The sequence below is a fragment of the Brassica oleracea genome, chromosome C8 (genome assembly GCF_000695525.1).
Source record: "Brassica oleracea var. oleracea cultivar TO1000 chromosome C8, BOL, whole genome shotgun sequence".
Lineage (NCBI taxonomy): Eukaryota > Viridiplantae > Streptophyta > Magnoliopsida > Brassicales > Brassicaceae > Brassica > Brassica oleracea.
The window spans coordinates 39,439,139-39,459,062 of record NC_027755.1 but is presented as its reverse complement, the minus strand read 5'-3'; the positions used below and the strand labels follow the sequence as shown (position 1 = coordinate 39,459,062).

The 19,924-nt window shown below is 36.6% G+C and overlaps 3 protein-coding genes across 5 annotated transcripts; 2 read left to right on the top strand and 1 right to left on the bottom strand.

Moving 5' to 3' along the window:
- Positions 1-533: 533 nt before the first annotated feature.
- LOC106309456 lies at positions 534-6,332 on the top strand. 3 transcript variants are annotated; one of them, XM_013746478.1, is made up of 9 exons: positions 534-731; positions 823-1,133; positions 1,215-1,374; positions 2,300-2,646; positions 2,727-2,886; positions 2,956-3,305; positions 3,397-3,574; positions 3,891-4,439; positions 5,069-6,331. In XM_013746478.1, exons 1-9 carry the CDS (start codon positions 663-665, stop codon positions 6,182-6,184), a joined length of 3,240 nt encoding a protein of 1,079 aa, XP_013601932.1. In that variant the 5' UTR covers positions 534-662; the 3' UTR covers positions 6,185-6,331. The 3 variants fall into 3 exon arrangements, with proteins under 3 accessions (XP_013601932.1, XP_013601933.1, XP_013601934.1); XM_013746479.1 differs by having other exon boundaries at positions 537-731; positions 818-1,133; positions 5,069-6,332; XM_013746480.1 differs by having other exon boundaries at positions 537-731; positions 807-1,133; positions 5,069-6,332.
- A 5,705-nt stretch (positions 6,333-12,037) lies between these two features.
- On the top strand, positions 12,038-15,573 carry LOC106309460 (branched-chain-amino-acid aminotransferase 2, chloroplastic-like). The gene is made up of 11 exons (XM_013746485.1): positions 12,038-12,187; positions 12,282-12,352; positions 12,430-12,601; positions 12,677-12,853; positions 12,932-13,063; positions 13,567-13,665; positions 13,730-13,846; positions 13,910-14,005; positions 14,073-14,185; positions 14,277-14,454; positions 15,435-15,573. Exons 1-10 carry the CDS (start codon positions 12,122-12,124, stop codon positions 14,389-14,391), a joined length of 1,158 nt encoding a protein of 385 aa, XP_013601939.1. The 5' UTR covers positions 12,038-12,121; the 3' UTR covers positions 14,392-14,454; positions 15,435-15,573.
- Positions 15,536-17,749, bottom strand: LOC106309461 (transcription factor bHLH74-like). Its single transcript, XM_013746486.1, has 7 exons — positions 16,834-17,749; positions 16,563-16,754; positions 16,347-16,481; positions 16,174-16,245; positions 15,972-16,082; positions 15,805-15,892; positions 15,536-15,725 (listed from the first exon to the last, which is right to left on the bottom strand). Exons 1-7 carry the CDS (start codon positions 17,236-17,238, stop codon positions 15,703-15,705), a joined length of 1,026 nt encoding a protein of 341 aa, XP_013601940.1. The 5' UTR covers positions 17,239-17,749; the 3' UTR covers positions 15,536-15,702.
- Positions 17,750-19,924: the final 2,175 nt, after the last annotated feature.

The following is a 19,924-nucleotide window of genomic DNA, read 5'->3' as shown; positions in this document are numbered from 1 at the left end:
TATTAACTAGCATAATGTTAGAAGCCAGAGAATTATAATCACATAATCTACCATGGAGACATTGTTCATCAACAAATAAAAGGAACAAGATAGCAGAATATCATGTTTTATAACATCGAGAGATTATTTTTTCTCTTCTAATTTATTTACATAATCAAACGAAAAACATAAGACTTAATTATTTTTCAAGAAGCAGACTTAGTTTCGAAGCATACTTCTTTCTATAGATGATGATAACCTCTATAAGTTATATTATGTAGTACATTTTACGATCACATTTAGTACTACAAAGAAATTTAAATAGTGAAAAAAATTGATCTTATATAAACATATTTTTTCTTTAACTACAATTTTGTAAAAATAACAACAAGAATCTACTTACTATGATAGAAAGAGAAAAGGCGTTCCTCATATTCAAGCCCGGCCCAAAGTAAGCCCGGTCCAAACCTTCGCTTATGGATCGGATCCAAGCTTGCCCAAAAGCTTCTCTGTTGTTTTCGCTAAGAAGAGTCAAAACCACAATGTTTGACTTTATTACCAACACGTCCGAAACAAGACGAATCAATCATCAAACGCATTGAAACCGAAACACAGAGAAGCAAATGAAAAGTCCGATGAGTTTTGTTTTCGACCTTTCTTCTTCTCCAAAGCATATCTGATTGATGCCTATTGGACTCCTCCTACAACTAATCACTTCCCTCCTACTTCTCTCTCCTCTCCGTCACTCAAAGGTGAGATTTTTATTTGACTTTTTTTCCCCTGCGTTGACCCGTTTTCTATAGAATCTGTACATGTTGATTTGATAGATTGATTTCAGTACAGGCCACCACTCTCATGGCGCATTCCAACATCGTTCATAACGGTGACTTCTCTGATGGGCTTGAGCCTTGGTACCCCAACGCATGCCAAGCCTTTGTTGTCTCCTCAGACTCTGGCTACGCAGTTGTAACCAACAGGAAAGAAACTTGGCAAGGCCTCGAGCAAGACATCACACCTCAGGTCTCTCCCGGTGTTACCTACAATGTCTCAGCTTGTGTTGGTGTCTCTGGTCCTTTCCATGAATCTTCCCAGGTTCTTGCTACAGTGAGGCTCGAGCGTGATGACTCTCCTACTGAGTATCTGTTCATTGGAAAGTAAGGTTTTGAGAGTTTGTTGTTGTCTTTTTGGAATTTTTGTTAGAGATTGATGATGGATTTGTGAACTTTTATATGCAGAACATATGCGTCGAGAGACAAGTGGGTTGATCTAGAAGGAACGTTTTCGATATCGAATATACCTGACCGTGTTGTGATCTATTTGGAAGGTCCAGCTCCGGGGAAGGATCTTCTTATACGCTCAGTTACCGTTAAAGACTCTACTTCTTGTGACTTCCAGGTAAAAAGTTTTATGGAATCTTTCTTTTACCAGGCATAAGCCATTGTGATCAGTTTGGGATTAGTAGTTTTGCTATGGTTGGAGTCTGAGATTGAAGTAACTATAATGTGCCTGAGATTAAACATTATTGTTAGCTATGGTTTGTTTGATCATGAAATTGATTTTCAGCTATTTGAAATAGAGACAAGTCAGCCAAATGAAAATCAAACTGTTTCGCTTCACGTTCGTTGAAGCATTATAACTAGGGCTGGGATCTTGAACCGAACCGAATTGAACTGAAATTTTCGGTTAGTTCGGTTAGGAGTTCGGTTCGATTTGGTAGTTTTTTTTTTAAGTTTGGTTTTTGGTTCGGTACGGCAATCGGTCACTTTGGTTTCTTAAAATACACAAAAATATAACCAAACCATACCAAAAACCTGAACCAAACAAACCGAAACAAACCAAACTTATCCGAAATTTTAACAAAATTAAAGCAAAATATAACCGAACTCAAAAACTTTTGGTTGGATTTTTAAAAACCGAATACCAAACTGAACTTTATTTCGGGTTAATTCGGTAAGATTTATGTTGAATTGAACTATCCGAACCTGCAGGCCTAATTATAACATTATCATCTGATCTTAAACTGTTCACTGCAGCGTTGTACAGCTCACCCTGACATCTGATTCTAAACAGCATAATCTAATAGCAACTCATGTTTTAACATTTCGAGGCTTATTTTTTTACTACAGGAAACGGAAGAAAACAAAGCAGCCTTCAGTGTGAATTGAACTATCCGAACCTGCAGGCCTAATTATAACATTATCATCTGATCTTAAACTGTTCACTGCAGCGTTGTACAGCTCACCCTGACATCTGATTCTAAACAGCATAATCTAATAGCAACTCATGTTTTAACATTTCGAGGCTTATTTTTTTACTACAGGAAACGGAAGAAAACAAAGCAGCCTTCAGTGTTTATCCTCCTGCTTTGAATATCATTGAGAACCATGACTTCTCTGACGGGTTGTGCTCCTGGAACTCCAACAGTTGTGATTCATTTGTTGTTGGCAGCAACGATTGTAACTCAGAATCATACGCCGTTGTTAATAACCGGAGCGAAACCTGGCAAGGACTGGAGCAAGATATCACAGACAGAGTTTCTCCTGGTTGTTCATATAAAGTCTCTGCTAGTGTTAGCGTATGGGGACCTGTTCAAAGGTCTGCGCAGGTCTTAGCCACTTTGAAGTTAGAGCACCAAGGCTCAGAAACCGAGTTTAAACTTATCGGAAAGTAAGGGAACCACATGACATTCTCTGTTATATATAGCCAAGAAGACTGACACTGATCATGTTTTTTTTTTTAAATGGCAGAACTTATGTTTCAAACGATGTTTGGAAAACTCTGGAAGGTACTTTTGCATTATCAGGAAGACCTGACCGTGTTGTGTTCTTTCTGGAAGGTCCACCTCCTGGGGTTGATCTTCTTATAAAGTCAGTAACCATCCATTGCGAAAGCGATAATCAGTTTGAGGTAATTGCCTTCTTGAGATCTTAAGAAGCTGTATGTTCAGTGTTTAATGTTGTTTCTTTCGCTTTCCAGAGAAGCAGAGATTTCTCCTCAGCTCCTGAAGCTGCTCATCATCACATCTTCTTGAACTCAAGCTTTTCTGATGGTCTCAATCATTGGTCTGGAAGAGGATGCAATCTTATGTTACATGAGTCTCTAGCTGATGGGAGGATACTACCACATTCTGGAACGTGTTTTGCCTCTGCGACAGAGCGTACACACAAGTGGAGTGGAATCGAGCAGGATATTACAGAAAGAGTCCAGAGGAAACTCATTTATGAAGCTTCTTCTGTTGTTCGGCTATCGCATAGCCATCACACCGTGCAGGCCACTTTGTATGTACAGTACCTTGACCAACGTGAAGAATACATTGGCATTTCCAGGTGAGCTTTACAACGACTTCTTTTCTGCTTTAATACCGAATGATACTGAAGATGTGAATCTAAATGTATCATCTGATCAAAACAATGTCAGTGTTGAGGCAAACCATGACGATTGGGTAAAGTTGAAAGGGAAGTTCCTCTTGAATGGATCTCCAGCTAGAGCAGTTGTTTACATTGAAGGACCCCCACCAGGGATTGATGTTTTCGTCGACCATTTCGAAGTCAAGCCTGCAGAGAAACCTCCACCTTCAAGACGACCATATATCGAGGTTGGACATATACATTGTATTTCTTTTTAACATGCACCTTCTTAGGTGTGGGTCTATTCGAGTTTAGGTCCGAATCTATTCGGGTTTCGGATTTTTGGGCTAGAGATTTAAGCCCAGATATTTATAAATTTCAGTTCGGGTTCTGTATCCATTTAAATTATGTCAAAAATTCAAAAATCAGTATAAATCTTTGGATATTAAAATTTTAGATGCATTATATAATCAGTTTTGGTTCGGGTTCGGTTCGGTATTATTTTTTCTACATCTTCTCCTCATGTCTAGATGAATCATAAACGGTTTCCTTTTTTTTCTACAGAGTCATGTTTTTGGGATGAACATAGTTTCCAATAGCCACCTAACCGATGGAACAATCGAAGGTTGGTTCCCTCTTGGAGACTGCCACCTAAGAGTTGGAGAAGGGTCCCCTCAGATATTACCTCCACTGGCCAGACACTCTCTCAGAACAACTCATGAGTATCTATCCGGACGATACGTGCTTGCAACAAACCGAAGTGGAACATGGATGGGTCCTGCTCAGATGATAACTGATAAAGTGAAGCTGTTTTTAACATACCAGGTTTCAGCTTGGGTTAAGGTTGGCTCAGGAGGAGGACTAACTTGTCCGCAAGACGTGAATATTGCACTCAGCGTTGATGGTAAATGGGTTAATGGAGGAAAGGTTGAGGTCAAGGATGGTGATTGGCATGAGGTTGTTGGTTCGTTTAGAATCGAGAAGCAAGCAAAAAAAGTTATGCTTCATGCTCAGGGCCCGTCTCCTGGTGTTGATCTAATGGTTGCAGGTCTCCAGATCTTCGCAGTTGATCATAAGGCACGGTTGAGTTATCTCAAAGGACAAGCTGATATGGTAACCTACGAAACATTTTAGTCTTTACATCTCCAAAAATGCTTTGAAACGAAAAATGAAACTTCATTTTGCACTAATTAGGCTTGGGCGTTTATACCCCAAACCGAACCCCGACCTTAACCCGAACCGAAAAAAACGAAACCCATTCAAACCATTATGGAAAAATATCTGAACAGAACTTAAAAGCTTGGTACTTTCGGATTCGGCTACAACCCAAACCGAACCAAAATCCAAAAATATTCAAAATTAGTTAAATATGTTAATGTTTTTATATATATTTAAAAGATTTTTGTAGTTTGTTTTACTTGTTATTTTGAATATTTTGTAGTTAGATTAGGTAGTTTAACAAGTTTTTAGGTAGATTTTTGAATAATTTATATATTTTTAGTAATTATTGTTAATAATATTTTTCAAGTTTAAAAAAAAATATTTTGGCTGATTTGTTATAATCCAAACCGAAACTAGAAGAAACCGGAACGACTCTGATCCAAAAATTATTAAAACCCGAATGAGACTTGTGAGCATAGTATCGAAAATTCGAAAATCCAAACCAACCTAGGAAACATTTTAGTTGTTACATCTTCAGTGAAGCTACATTTTGCACTAACGCTCTTTCTCTGTTATTACAGGTTCGTAAACGCAACGTTCGCCTCAAAGTCACAGGCCTAGATCCCAACGAACTATCCGGCGCAACGGTGAAAATCAGACAGACGAGCAACAGTTTCCCTCTCGGCTCAAGCATCAGTCGGAGCAACATAGACAACGAAGACTTTGTGGAGTTCTTTCTCAACAACTTCAAGTGGGCTGTGTTCGGCAACGAGCTGAAATGGTCCTGGACGGAGCCGGAGCAAGGAAACCTCAACTACAGAGACGCAGACGAGATGCTCGGCTTCTGCGAGACGTACAACGTAGAAACCAGAGGCCATTGCATATTCTGGGAGGTCGAGTCAGCTATTCAACCGTGGGTTCAAGAGTTGAGTGAACCTACTCTGGAAGCAGCGGTTGAGAATCGGTTAACTGATCTCCTTACACGTTACAACGGTAAGTTCAGACATTATGATGTGAACAACGAGATGCTTCACGGATCGTTCTACCGAGATAAGCTAGGCTTTGATGCAAGAGCAAAGATGTTCAGGACTGCACATGAGTTGGATCCGTTAGCGAGACTGTTTCTCAATGAATACCACATAGAAGACGGGTTTGATTCTAGGTCATCGCCTGAGAAGTACATAAAGCTTGTTCATAAGCTACAGAAGAAAGGTGCGCCTGTGGGAGGAATTGGGATACAAGGACATATAACGAGTCCTGTTGGCCACATTGTTCGTAACGCTTTAGACAAGTTAAGTACATTAGGGTTACCTATCTGGTTCACGGAGCTTGATGTGTCGTCTGTTAACGAGCACGTGAGAGGAGATGATCTTGAGGTGATGCTGTGGGAAGCGTTTGCTCATCCGGCGGTTGAAGGAGTGATGCTTTGGGGGTTCTGGGAGCTGTTTATGAGCAGAGAGCATGCGCATTTGGTGGATGCGGATGGTGAGGTTAACGAAGCTGGGAAGAGGTTTCTTGAGATTAAACGTGAGTGGTTGACTTTTGTGGAGGGAGGGGTTGAGGATGAAGGAGGGTTTGAGTTTAGAGGTTATCATGGGAGTTACGTTGTGGAAGTTGTTACTTGTGAAGGTAAGTATGTGAAAAGCTTTGTTGTTGAGAAAGGCAATTCTCCAGTTGAAATCATCATAGATCTTTGAATTTGTATATACATGACTTGATGTCGTCGTGTATGCACATTGGTGAGAGATACAAGGCTTCCTCTTCGTGTGTCTTGAGCAAGATAGCTTTTACTAAAATGACTTCTTTTGTACTTTCGTTACTTGCAACACAAGAAAGATCTAAACCCTCCCTTTTTGGAATACACATCTAACTCTTATTAGTAGTATATAATAGACACACCTTAGGAACTATGTAACCATTAAAACGAAACAAGAACTAAGCTCTATTTATAAATCAAACTATCCATAAAATTAATAATGTCAACCCTTAAATTAAACTATCCATAACTTATGACCAATTTGGTTAAAATAATACAGCAGATGCCTCTGACTTCCAAAATTTCAACATTGCCCTTCTCGCCAAGACAAGCTGGCGGTTGGTACAAAATCCGAATAGCCTCCTGAGCCGGGTACTGACAAGAAAGTACTGCTTGGAGAATAACTTCCTAACGGTAGGAGAGACTTCTTCTATCTCTCATGGATGGCGCAGTGTGCTCAGAGGTAGAGATTTACTGGTGAAAAATCTGGGTTGGGTGGTTGGAGATGGACGCTCAATCAACATTTTTGGGATGACGCTTGGTTGTCCCTATCAAAACAGAAAAGACCAATGGGGCCTGCAGGAGAAGCTACTCTCGAGCTAAGGGTAGCGGACCTATTGATAGCTGAAACGATGGAATGGGACAGAGAGGAAATACAACGAATTCTACCTGAATTTAAGAGGGATATCTTGCGGCTGAAGCCAAGCATCACGGGGACTCCTGATAAGTTGGTGTGGCTAGGCACTAAATCCGGGGACTACACAACAAATCAGGTTATTATGCAGCAGTGGAAAACGAGGTTAACCCTTTGGGTGGTCAGGCTGCAGGGACCGTTAACTGGAAAAAAGATGTGTGGAACTTACCGTGTGCTCCAAAAGTTAAACTCTTTGCGTGGAAGCTTTTCAAAGGTGCCCTTCCAGTGGGAGAGAGACTCATAGAGAGACACATTGCAGCTGACCCAAAGTGTAAACGCTGTGGGTGTTCAGAATCTATACTTCATCTCTTATTCCATTGTCGTTTTGCACAACAGGTCATTTTGGATGTTAGAGGAATCATAAAATTAGAATCGAGCCGGTCCACACTTTGTAATGCTCAATGTCTCCCTCCCGCCGGAATTACGTCAGGTTCGCTGGCTCTGTGGATCTTATGGCTGCTATGGAAAGCAAGGAATAAGTTTGTCTTTGAGGGTCACTCAACGTCCCCTGAAGAAACTCTGTCTTTGGCCATCAGGGTAGCCCGAGAATGGTGTGTCAACAACAGTAAGGCTGAAAAGTCTGAAGTAAGGATAAAGGGGCTTCAGGCCCCAACGGAGAGCTCGAGCGCGGTGGTGCTAAGAACTGACGCGGCATGGGATCTCCAGCAAGAAGCAGCGGGTCTAGATTGGGCTATCTTCACGCAGGATGGGATTCAAAGATTCAAGAAGGGGGCTTCCTTCGTGTCCTCACCTCTACTGGCGGAAGGCATGGCGATGCGAGAGGCGATGGCTCTTTGCTCCGGTATGACTCTGCAGACAATCAGAGTCGAATCTGACTCGTCCCAACTCATCAAAGCTCTCAACTCTGGATACTCTGTTTCAGAGCTTCATGGAGTGCTTTCTGATATTTTAGCTTTTGTTGCAAAATTTGAGTCTGTAATTTTCGCCTGGATACCTCGAGAAAGGAATTCAGAAGCGAATAGTTTAGCCAAAGTGGCCGTGAACGATGTTTCTTCGAGGGTGGTTGAGGTGGCTTTTAATGCACTCAACTAACCGCTTTCAATTAATGATAATCTTGTTGCTCAAAAAAAAAAAAATACAGCAGATGCATAGAAGAGTACATGGAAGTATGTTTTTGGTTTCACTCTTCCTTAATCTTTTAAAGCTTTGAGAGTTTGACTTCTTGAGTGGAGGGTCGAGTGTGTGGACTTGTTTATCTCTTTCATCGGGTTCAAGTGTTCATCTTTTTTTAAGCTGATAAGAAGACCTTTAATTAAAAGTAAGACAAATGATGTTTATTTTTTTTGTAAGAAAATTGACATTTACAAACAAACATTGTTAGCTTTTTTTTTGAACTAACCTTGTTAACTTTGTTATCTTATCTTCTTCTTTTTTAAATAGGAAAACGTGGTTAGAAAAGAATACTAAAATGCGGATGAGACATTTGCTTACATGTGGCGGTTGCTTAATTTTCTGTTTTGATTCTTTTGAATTTGGTTTTTGATCACTAGTTGAGTGTTTCTGATGCACTATATGGAAAAAAAAAATATGGAAATAAAATTATTGACTATGATGAAATATTACTCCCTCGGTTCGTTTTTATTTGACGTTGTAAGACTTTGCACTTAAATTAAGAAAATTGATGCAATCTCTATTCTAGCATTTTCAATTACTTGAGTTTATTCATTAATTCAAAGGATATGCTAACATCACGTTAATAATTCAAGGGTAAGAAAAGTCATATTGTGTCATTATTTGCATAGAATTCAGCAAACGTCAAATATATTGACACAAAAAAAAACAGTAGAACGTCAAATATAACCAAACAGAGGGAATATTAGCTTTCTAAGTCTATTAAGTAGAAAATAGAATGATTAATGATGGGTGATGTGTGATTGAACGCAGGAGTTAATGAAAATGTGTAATTTAATGTCATTTATGGTTATAATTTGTGACAGATTTATCAGTTGTTGGGTTGAATATTTATAGAAAATATGTAAAGTAATGAATGAATGGTTAAAATGGCTGTTTGAATCAAGGAAGTAAGAAGTGTAATATTTGTGACTGCGAACTACCTAAGCATCAAAAGTGTTGTCGATTTTTGTTGTCTCGTTGATAAATCTGCAAAACTATAAGCGAGTTTGAACAAAAATTGCACAAAATTCTCATCTATTAATATACATTTGACACTCAACTTTCAAGTAATATAAATTCTGCTAAGTTAGTAACATCATTTTTGTTAGCGTCAATTAACAATGGAAGACTAAGCCAAATTATGATATTTCTCTAATTCAAATAGATAACCTATTAAAATTGTGAACTCTATAATACTTTTATCTCCAAACCGATTGTTGGTTGAATGAGGTACTAAAGTTGGTAGTGTAATGAAACAATTATTAGCATCTTGAACATAAGCTTAGGTTGTGTTTATGTTACCACATTCTGTTGAGTTGACACTTCATGTCTCCATCGATATGATTGTAACGAACCCGGTTTTGAAATGACAGAAACCAAACTAAAACTCAGTAATGTTCCCATGAAGAAAATTAAAATCTGGTTTTGTATTTCTTATTAAAGAATTTCAACAAGGTTTAGGTAAATGATGATTACACTGTCTAGTTGTTCTGATTCGTCCAACATCCTCCAAAAAATTCTCAAACTCAGTAGTAGGTTAAACTAAAGAAGCAATTAAGATAAACTAAAAACGAAGTTAGAAATTACATAAAATGAAATCTGTGGCATGGTCGAGCATGACAAAAAACTGCAACTAGACTGACACATAGACTAATACAAACATAATATTAACATACAATATTTAACCCCACTAATCATAAACATAATTACTCTATTAAGCCTCTCCATGTAATTCCAAAAACTCCATTACAGGCGGCTTCTAAAATTCCTATTTTACCCCTATTATTACCGAACTAAACTCAAGACAGAATTGACTCCCGATCAATCTCGTACCACGGGTACTTCTCCAACGAGAAGAAGGGACAAGATGAACCAGATATTATATCTATTCTATTAAAATAGAAGTCACAAATTCTATTCATGTGTAATATTTAAAAAAAATGGACCACCTAAAAAATCATGTTTCATTTATTTCTTAATAAAATTTTGACATCATTATTAAATCACTTCATATATTATCGATATAATAACTGCTTTCCAATAAGATCGGAAGAAAAATATTAATGTGTACATTTAAAAATCTTGACCGTGCATTTCAATTATCTGAAAACACATGTAAACTAAACATATAATATATTAGTTAATCTGCCACAAAATATTAAAAACATAAACAATATCATTCATATTCTAAAAAATTGATTCTCTATTACACTCAATGCATATGAGAGTCCAAAGATCATTATTTATATTCCTCAAGAGTACAATATAATTACTAAATAATATTTTGTATTATTTATAACTTAAGTTGAAAAAATTACATATAAATTTTAATATGTTAAATATGTAATCATTTGAAATTTGTTAAAAGAAAGTATATATTAGTTCGTGAAATAATTAAATAGAAATCTCATAAGATAGATCTATAATACTAAGAAGCAACAAAAAATTACTTGTGGTGGATTCAAACAATTAATTGAATAGACAAAAATGTAAATAATAAAATTATTGTGTTTGCAAAATTAATATAAACATTTATATATATACATAAAAAGGTGAAAAACACCCGCGCAACTTACTCCTATTATTACCAAACCAAACTCAAGACATAATCGACTCCCAATCAATCCCGTACACGGGCACTTCTCCAACTAGAAGAAGGGACAAGATGAACCAGATACTATATTATTTATTATTCCATCCATTTCATTTTAATTGTCGTTTTAGGTTTACGCACACAGATTAAGAAAATATTTAAATTTACATATTTCCAAAATAAAAACATCACTAGCAATACATCTAACCATATTTCAACCAATAAAAAAAATAGACTAGAGAATGTTGTCAATAAATTTTGCATTTAAATTATAAAACGACACTTATTTTGAAACGAAAAATCTATTCTTCAACAACAACTAATTCGAAACGGAGGGAGTATACTAGAAGCATATTTATTATAGATTCGTTGTTTGAGTTTAAAAGTTTTTAGTTGACAATATTGATTTGGCTTTAGACAAGTTAAGTAAACTCGGGTCACCTATCTGGTTCACGTGCTCTATCAACGAACACGTGAGAGGAGATGATCTTTAGGTGATGCTATGGGAAGAGTTTGCTCATCCAGCGTTTGAAGGAGTGATGCTTTGGGGGTTCTGGGAGCTGTTTGTGAGCAGAGAGCATGCGCATTTCGTGAATGCGGATGGTGAGATTAACGAAGCTGGTAAGAGGTTTCTTCATGAGATCAAAGGTGAGTGGTTAAATTTTGTGGATGGAGTGGTTGAGGATGAAGAAGGAGGGTTTGAGTTTAGAGGTTATCATGGGAGTTACGTTGTGGAAGTTGTTACTTGTGAAGGTAAGTATGTGAAGAACTTTGTTGTTGAGAAAGGCAAATCTCCAGTTGATGTGATCATAGAGCTTTGAATTTGTATACACACTTGATGTCGTGTATGTTACATTGGTGAGAAACAAACCTTCCTCTTCTTGTGTCTTGTTCAAAATGGCTTTACTAAATGATTTTTTTTTTCTGTACTTTCCTTACTTGCAATACAAGAAAGATCTAAACCCTCAAGTCAGGGCCCTTTTTGGAATACACATCTAACTCTTATTAGTAAATAAAAGACCCACCTCAGTAACTATGTCTGTAAAACGAAACAAGACAAAGCTCTATTGATTACGTTAAGTACTAGTTCAAGAAAGACCCGTCAAGATCTCTATCAAGTAGACAGACACAAGTGACAAAGAAAACAAAGCAAAACTATTGTTTTCTTTGGTTAGTCACTTGTGTCTATCTAAAGATCTAGACGTGTCTTTCTCGAACGAGAATTAAAAAAAAACAAAACAAAAGAAAACAAAATAAAACTATTTGCCAAGAAAAAAAGCAGACACTTCGCAATCACTTACGTGTTGGATACTTAATTTGACACACTGTGTGCTTAGTGTCCTCTTCATCTTTTCTTTTTTCCTTCAAGAAATTTCTCGTTTCTTTTTGTTTTGTTTTTGTCAAATCAAATAGGATCTTCTTCCAAAACCAAAAACAAAGGCTCTGCAATTGTGAAGATGATCAAAACAATCTCATCTCTGCGCAAAAGTCTGGCTCTACCTATTCATTTACATATTCGTACGGTATAAACTGAAAATGTTTTTTCTTACAATCTACTGAATCCTTAAGTCAAGTCTTCGATGCAAACATGTATGAGAATGTTTTTCTGATGAACAGCTACAAACTTTCTCTAAGTACAACGCACAAGCTGCCTCAGCCTTAGAGGAGCGTGAGAAACTTTTTTACCAGTAAGTTCTGATCCAACTCATGTAAATAAGCACTAGAAAGCTCTGTTTTCACACAACCGTTGTTTTGTATTATATAGAAATGAAGAGTATGCGGATATGGATTGGGATAATCTCGGGTTTGCTCTCACTCCAGCTGATTACATGTACGTCATGAAATGCTCAAAAGACGGTGACTTCACTAAAGGTGAACTTACTCGTTTTGGTAATATTGAGCTAAGTCCTTCTGCTGGAGTCTTGAACTATGGACAGGCAAGCCTCTTGTAGCCCTCTTGATTTTGTCTTTGAACTTTCTGATCAATTGAGGTTTTGTGATATCATTCACAGGCCATATATGAAGGTACAAAAGCATACAGGAAAGATAACGGGAAGCTTCTTCTGTTTCGCCCTGATCACAACGCTGTCCGGATGCAGCATGGAGCTGAACGTATGCTCATGCCTTCTCCTTCTGTTGATCAGTTCGTTGATGCTGTTAAGCAAACCGCTTTTGCAAATAAACGTTGGGTAAAATCCGCTTTCATGTAACAATTATTGTCTTCTGAAGAGGTTTCTTTTGGGGTTTGAGTGGTGTGTTTTGGTCAGGTTCCTCCTTCAGGCAAAGGGTCTTTGTACATTAGGCCTCTGTTGATGGGAACTGGTCCAGTTCTTGGTTTGGGACCAGCTCCTGAATATACATTTATTGTCTATGCATCTCCAGTTGGTAACTACTTCAAGGTATATATACATATCCTCTCTTTCACTTACTGCTTGGTTATCTCTCAGTGACAATGGAACTAGGCCCAGATGGTTTGGGTAGTTTGGTTATCTCTATTTCAACATAAATCTTACGAAATTAACCCGAAATAAAATTTGGTTCGATATTCGGTTAATTTGGGTTTTTTTTAAATCCTACGGAAGTTTATGATTTCGGTTATATTTTGGATTCAATTTTGTTAAATTTTTTGATAAGTTCGGTTAATTTTGATTAAATTCAGTTAGTTTGGTTATTTCGGTTAGTTCGGTTTGAAATTTGGTATGGTTTGGTTTGTTTTTTACTATGGTTTGGTTATAACTTTTTGGCTTTTCAAAGAAAGTCAAAATAACCGAATCAAAAACCGAACTTTTAGAAAAAACTTACTGAAACGAACCAAACTCCTAACCAAAAATTGTGGTGCGGTTCGGTTCAAAATCCCAGTTCTAAATGGAACTATTGGCAAATCTTTTCTCTACTGGTTTAGGAAGGTGTTGCTGCTCTTAACCTCTATGTTGAGGAAGAGCATGCTCGTGCAGCTCCTGGTGGATCTGGAGGCGTCAAGAGCATCACAAACTATGCCCCGGTAACTATTGAAACCCACTTATTTTATTAAAGGGAACAAGTTTTTCAAAACCCATGTGTTGTAGGTTCTGAAAGCGCTGAGCAGAGCCAAGAGTCTTGGGTATTCAGACGTTCTTTATCTTGACTCTGTCAAGAAGAAGTATCTCGAGGAAGCTTCTGCTTGCAACGTCTTTGTTGTTAAGGTTAACATACATTATTTGTGACTGTGATTTCTACGTTGCTGTATCTTAATATCTAGTGTTCAGGGTCGGACCATCTCAACTCCTGCAACTAATGGAACTATTCTAGAGGGCATTACTAGGAAGAGTGTTATGGAGATCGCATGTGATCAAGGTTATCAGGTAAAACAAACCAAAGCTGTTTTAACTCAAAGCACCAAAACAACAAACTCAGATAAGTTCCTCGCAGGTAGTAGAGAAGGCAGTTCATGTTGATGAAGTAATGGATGCGGATGAAGTTTTCTGCACCGGAACTGCTGTAGGAGTTGCTCCTGTAGGCACTATAACATATCAGGACAAACGGTAAACAAAAAAAAAAACTCACACTGCCTTGATCAAAGTTTTACTTTAACAAAGTTTTGGCCTGATGTAATAGTCTTTCTGAAACACTCAGAGTAGAGTATGAAACTGGGGATGAATCTGTCTGCCAGAAACTGCGTTCGGTCCTTGTCGGTATCCAGACAGGATTGGTTGAAGATACCAAGGGATGGGTCACATGTATCAACTAAGAAACTACTCTGCGTTTTATTAAGCTGTGTATATACAACAATGAAGAATAATTATGTAGATATCTATCTATCTATATATATAAAGAAATGTTCGTCTCTCTCCCGTGAAGCCACATCATCAATTCGTGCGTTTTAGGAGTGACACGTGTCACATTTTATATTTAGGGCCAAAATAAATGAATGTAGTTAAGGGTAATTGAACCCAGCACCTCTAGCACTGGTAATTTCTCTTAAAACCACTAGGCTAAAGTCACTTTTTATAAGTAAGTGGCCGCGAAAATACTTATTATCGTGTCAGCTGGAAGTCCATACTTCTTCTGCTTGTGGCCAGGGCCGATACTGAACTGACGTCAAGATGAAGATCGTGAAGTTAAAAACTTTGCTCCAAACAGTTTTGCAATGTTTCCAACCTTTATAACTTGATGCATATAATATATATCAAAATACATTTGTTGTACACGCTTTTATTAGTTTTGCTTTTAAAAGAAGGTATTTACAGTTATAAATGTTTTGTGCCAGTGAAGTAATGGTTGAAAAATCTCTATACATATGTCATTTTAAAATAACACTCAACTTCTATATATAGTCAATACATATGTCGATGTTATATTTTAGACTAAATATTTTCTCTTTTAAAAATATAGAAAACAATTTTTTTAGTCTACAACAATGTTGTAGAGCAAGTATACATTATACAAAATAATATATATTTAAAATCCATACACAAAAACATAAAAGTTGTTATAGGACTCTTTCTGACACATACACACTCCACTATGAATAAGAATTTAAAAAAAGACAGTATTGTCATCAAACTTTATCACAAATCCACATTTATACATCTACAATTATAAATTGGACAATTAGTTAATTTGATACAATACCAAAACAAGAATAATCGAAAAACAACTATACCACCGCATACTAATAAGTAAGACATAACAGATAACCAAATTCTTGAATCTTAAAACAAATTTCAACTCGAGCATTTAGTGAATATCAAATTAACTAATATCCCGTCCGTAGGACGGGCCGACCCTAGTATTTTATATTAATGTGACAGAAACAGAAAGCTTTTCTGCTCATTTCTATCTTCTCAACTTCTACCTACAAAGTTCATTTAGTAAAATGAATTCAAATTCCATATTTAATAAATGCATTCTTCGTTGAGGTAAAAAAAAACAACAACTGAGAACTCAAACCGTTGGTCTTTAAGAAAAATAATAACATTGAATGATGGAAAAACATTATATAATACTTAGAACCAAAGCCATCTTCTATACAAGCTCTCTTCAAATTTTCCATGAAGTACTAGAGCTCTGGTTTCAATCGACCTACGGTAAGAAGAAAATATCAATCAAGACAACAGAGAAGGGAAGAGACAGAAGCAAGTTTGTGTAGCTTTTAGTTTACCATTATTAGGTGAGAAGCTAGACATAGTTGATGGATTTGTGACAAACCCCATTTGGTAGAGGCTTTGTAGTTCACTCTCAAGTGTTGTCTGCAACAATGAGATTAAAAAAGGAAATGTGTAAGAGAATCTATAGTGGTGCCATATGCTGTTTCTGATGTTTGCTTACCTGAGGTAATGGGTTGTATTGTGGATTTGTAGTGGTAGAAATGTTCCCTTGGAAACTAGTGAATGGATTCAGCCCAAGTGTAGGAGTGTTTCTGTCTCTTGATTGCAGAAGCTGAACAGAGAGTAAGCAAGGTTTAGTACTGATTCATAACTTTCAAACTACTAAATCATTTTTCAATTGTGAAGTTTTGGTAGTTTCTTACATCTTTAGGGAGAATCCTGTCTATATCAATGTTGACTTCTGGATTCACCGTTGCCAGTTTCATAGATAAGAACTGAATAAAAAAAGAAAGCAACATCAAAACCAAAGCCTCTTTCAGACCTAACTTAAACGTTTCAAGAATCTTGCATTATTGGGATAGTTCTCAGTTCTTACCTCAACTTGTTGTTGCAATGACTGAACATAGTTGATGATCTCATCAAGCATAACCGCTTTCCCAGTGATCTTGTTGCATCCTGGGACAAGCTCTTGAAGCAGTCTCATCCTTTCACTGATCTTTTCTCTTCTAACCTTCAAACAAACAAACAAACAAAACAGCAAACTTCTCAGAACCAGTGATTGTTAGAAGAACTTGATGTAAAGAGTCATTACCCTTTCTGCAAGACTGTGACTATTAGTGGCTTGACCTCTTCTTGCCCTCATATGAATGTAGTTTTCTTTTGGTGCTTCTTCACTCTGAGAGCTCTCCTTGTTCATTGTCTCTTTACTCTGACCATCTTTGTGCTTCTTTTGGCTCTGATCACTTCCCCTTTGAGTGTCTTCTTGATATGCCTCCACAGCTTTCTGTCAATTTAACAACACTCACTTGTCTCAGCACAAGCCACATTCACCTTGAACTTAATGCTACCAAACCAAAACCTACCTTGTTCCGTTGTGATTCAGCTTCAGCTTGCCTTCTTTTTCTCGTTGGGGAAACACCATCATCTGAAACCTGATCATGAGACTCTCCAGCTCTCATCAACCTTCCAACACTTTCCCCATTCTTTTCTGAACCAAGAAATTGACCACCTCCACAATCACCAAAAGGAAGAAGACTTGCAGGCATGTCCGGATAACCAGAACCAGATTGGTAATGAGTGAAGCAACTCATCCCTGGATTGTCCATCACCACTGAAGGGTAAGGGGAGCTTGAGAAGCCACCACCATTAACAACTGGATCCCAATCTGAAGAAGAGAAGTAAGGATCTGCCTTTGCATACAAGGGCATCGAGGGATCATGTCCATGGTTTAACCCCATCTCACCTTCATTATTACTCTCTCCACCCATTTCAATCCTCAGAAAGAAACTTTAAACTCAGGTTTGCTACTTTGTAAAAACTTCTTGACAAGGGAAGTTAAAACCAGTTTTGTAGATTTTATACAGTGGGGAAAGAGAAACAAATCAACAGAGCATCAAATCTAAATGTTAGCAGAAGCAAGTCACAGGTTCTTTAAGGAAAGAGAAGCCTAGGATAAAATGCTTATTCCTACTCAAGTCAAGAGAAGAAAAAATAATTAAAGAGAAGAATAGACTTATCGTAGACAAAGAAAGCTGAGAAGTTTCAGAGCATAAAGTGGTGACAAGCAATGGATTTAGCTAAGTTACAGCTCACATGAAGCTCTAGTAAAGAAAAGAAAAGAAAAGAAAAAAAGGAAAAGTAGATTCGCTTTTGATAGTGTGAGAGAGAGAGAGAGAGAGCAAAGTCACTGTCTCATAACTAATCTCTTCAGCTTCAAGAACTTTGAATATTTAAATGAAGGATATTGACACAACCCCATTGGATAGGATCAAGTTGTTAGGATCAGAGAAGCAATAATGTGAGGGGGATTATTAATAAATGAAAGAAAGATTGAGACAAGCCCTGTTTGAGATACTCCAAGATTGTGGTGCCCTTGAATAGATAGAGTACAAAATAAGAATCAAATTCTTTAGGTGGGACTTCTACATTTTACAGTAAACCTAAATCAGATAGGTCTTGAAAGGGTATCAAATGCTGTTTGTAGCTTGAATTGGGAAGAATTTAAAAAGGGGAAAATATAAAATGATATTAAGGAGAGATTCACAAGCAACAAAGCAAGCATCAAGTTCCAACCTTTTTAGAATCAAAGAAAACAGTAATAATAGTAGTTCTGTTTAGTGACAATAAAAGACCTAGAGGAAGAGAATAAACAATATAAAGTTCATAATTACCATTTGAGAGAGAGAGAAAACTGTTGAAGTTAACACTAACAGAGGAGACATAATATGATTATTAAACAAAGATAAACAACTACTGCAACTGCTTTTCTTGTTCTTTTCCTTTTTTCATTATTACACAACCTTAATCTACCTCTTTAGCATGTCTTACCTTTTTTTTTATAACGACATGTCTTAACTTTTTACACCTTGTAAATTTTTAAATTACAGCAAACTATTCCCTCTGTGTATTTCCTTCAATTTTCTTTTTATTTAAACAGATAAAATACATGTTCAATTATTTCAATAATACAATATATATACCAAACTGTCAGAGGAATTAAGGTTACATTGATGTATAAAAATAATTTCGTTTTACTATTTCTTTTCAATCAATTTCTCAAACGGTATATAAGTCTCATTATTCTTTTCTTATTGTTTCAAAGTCTCATTGTGCAAGCAAGAGGTTCTTCTCTTCATGCACAAGCTTTGCTTTCTAGCTTCTACTCCCAGACATGTGCTTTAGAATATTATAGCTTGTAAGTACACATACATGCAAATATATATTTATATGATTGTGTAAGATAATATTATTTTTACTGACAGAAATTGCCAACTGTATATTCAAACAGAAGACTCTTTGCTGTGACACACTCATATTTTTGTTCTGAGTGCCAACTAACCCCTTTTTTGGAATAATTTTACTCTCAGCTTTTTCTAGCAGCCGTGTGATTGAACCACTACGTTTAGATCTCATCTCTAAGCCGTTGGATCCAAGCAACATATTTATATTATTTTTTACTATTTTCCTTTCCGATCTTTTAATGTGTCTAGTTTATAATAAGGGTTATATTTCTTTAAAAGACTCACTTGAAAGTCTTGAATAAGGTTGTGATCACACAAGCCTTTCTTCGTCTCTCAGACAGAATTGAACGGTAGTTTGAAGTTTTCTAAAATAAGTGGAATAATGGCACGAGGGACCTATTGTATATATTACCAACAATGCAACTTGAGAAGAAAACAAATTGTCCTTTATTGAAATTTGCAAGTAATGAATTTACAGTGCCTAAAGTTTATGAGGATACTAAAATCTAGGTGATACTATTTGGCTGTGTTGTCATTTTCTGAAAACAAACAAAGGTGAACTTGGCAAGACTTTTGACAATTTCTAAAAAAAATTGTTTCAGAAGTATGAACAGGTTCGATCCCACTTCTTACAAATTGTTAGTCATGTATTCGTTGGTATAAATTGATCGTTTTACATAAATTTAACTCAAAGATATACTGATTATTAACGGAGAATTAACGATGGGGGTAGAAACAAACTAACAATCGCAACTAGTAACGGATGCTACACAAAAAATAATAGTAACATTTTTCTGGTCAAAATAATCTAGACTATAAAAGTATAGTATTATATATCAATGTTATAGGAGGAAACATAACGAATAAAAGGGAATCTAATCTATAATTCATTAGAAATAAAATAAACTAAAATGTGTATAAAGTTCGAGCTACAGCTGTTTATAAGACTTGGACACACTAGTGTTTAGTGCTAGTTCTTATAGGACATGGGACAACTAACCCCCAACAACCATAAACATGGTCAAACTTTAAATTATTTGGTCAAACCCACAATCATAGTTGTTAATTAGCTGTAATCATATACTATATAAGTGATATGACGTGTTTGTCCATAATATACATGCATTTTGTGCTAAACGTAAAAACTATAGAGATTTATACAGTTTTTTCGAGAAAGGGCATATATTTATACAGATTTGTTCTGCAATTAACT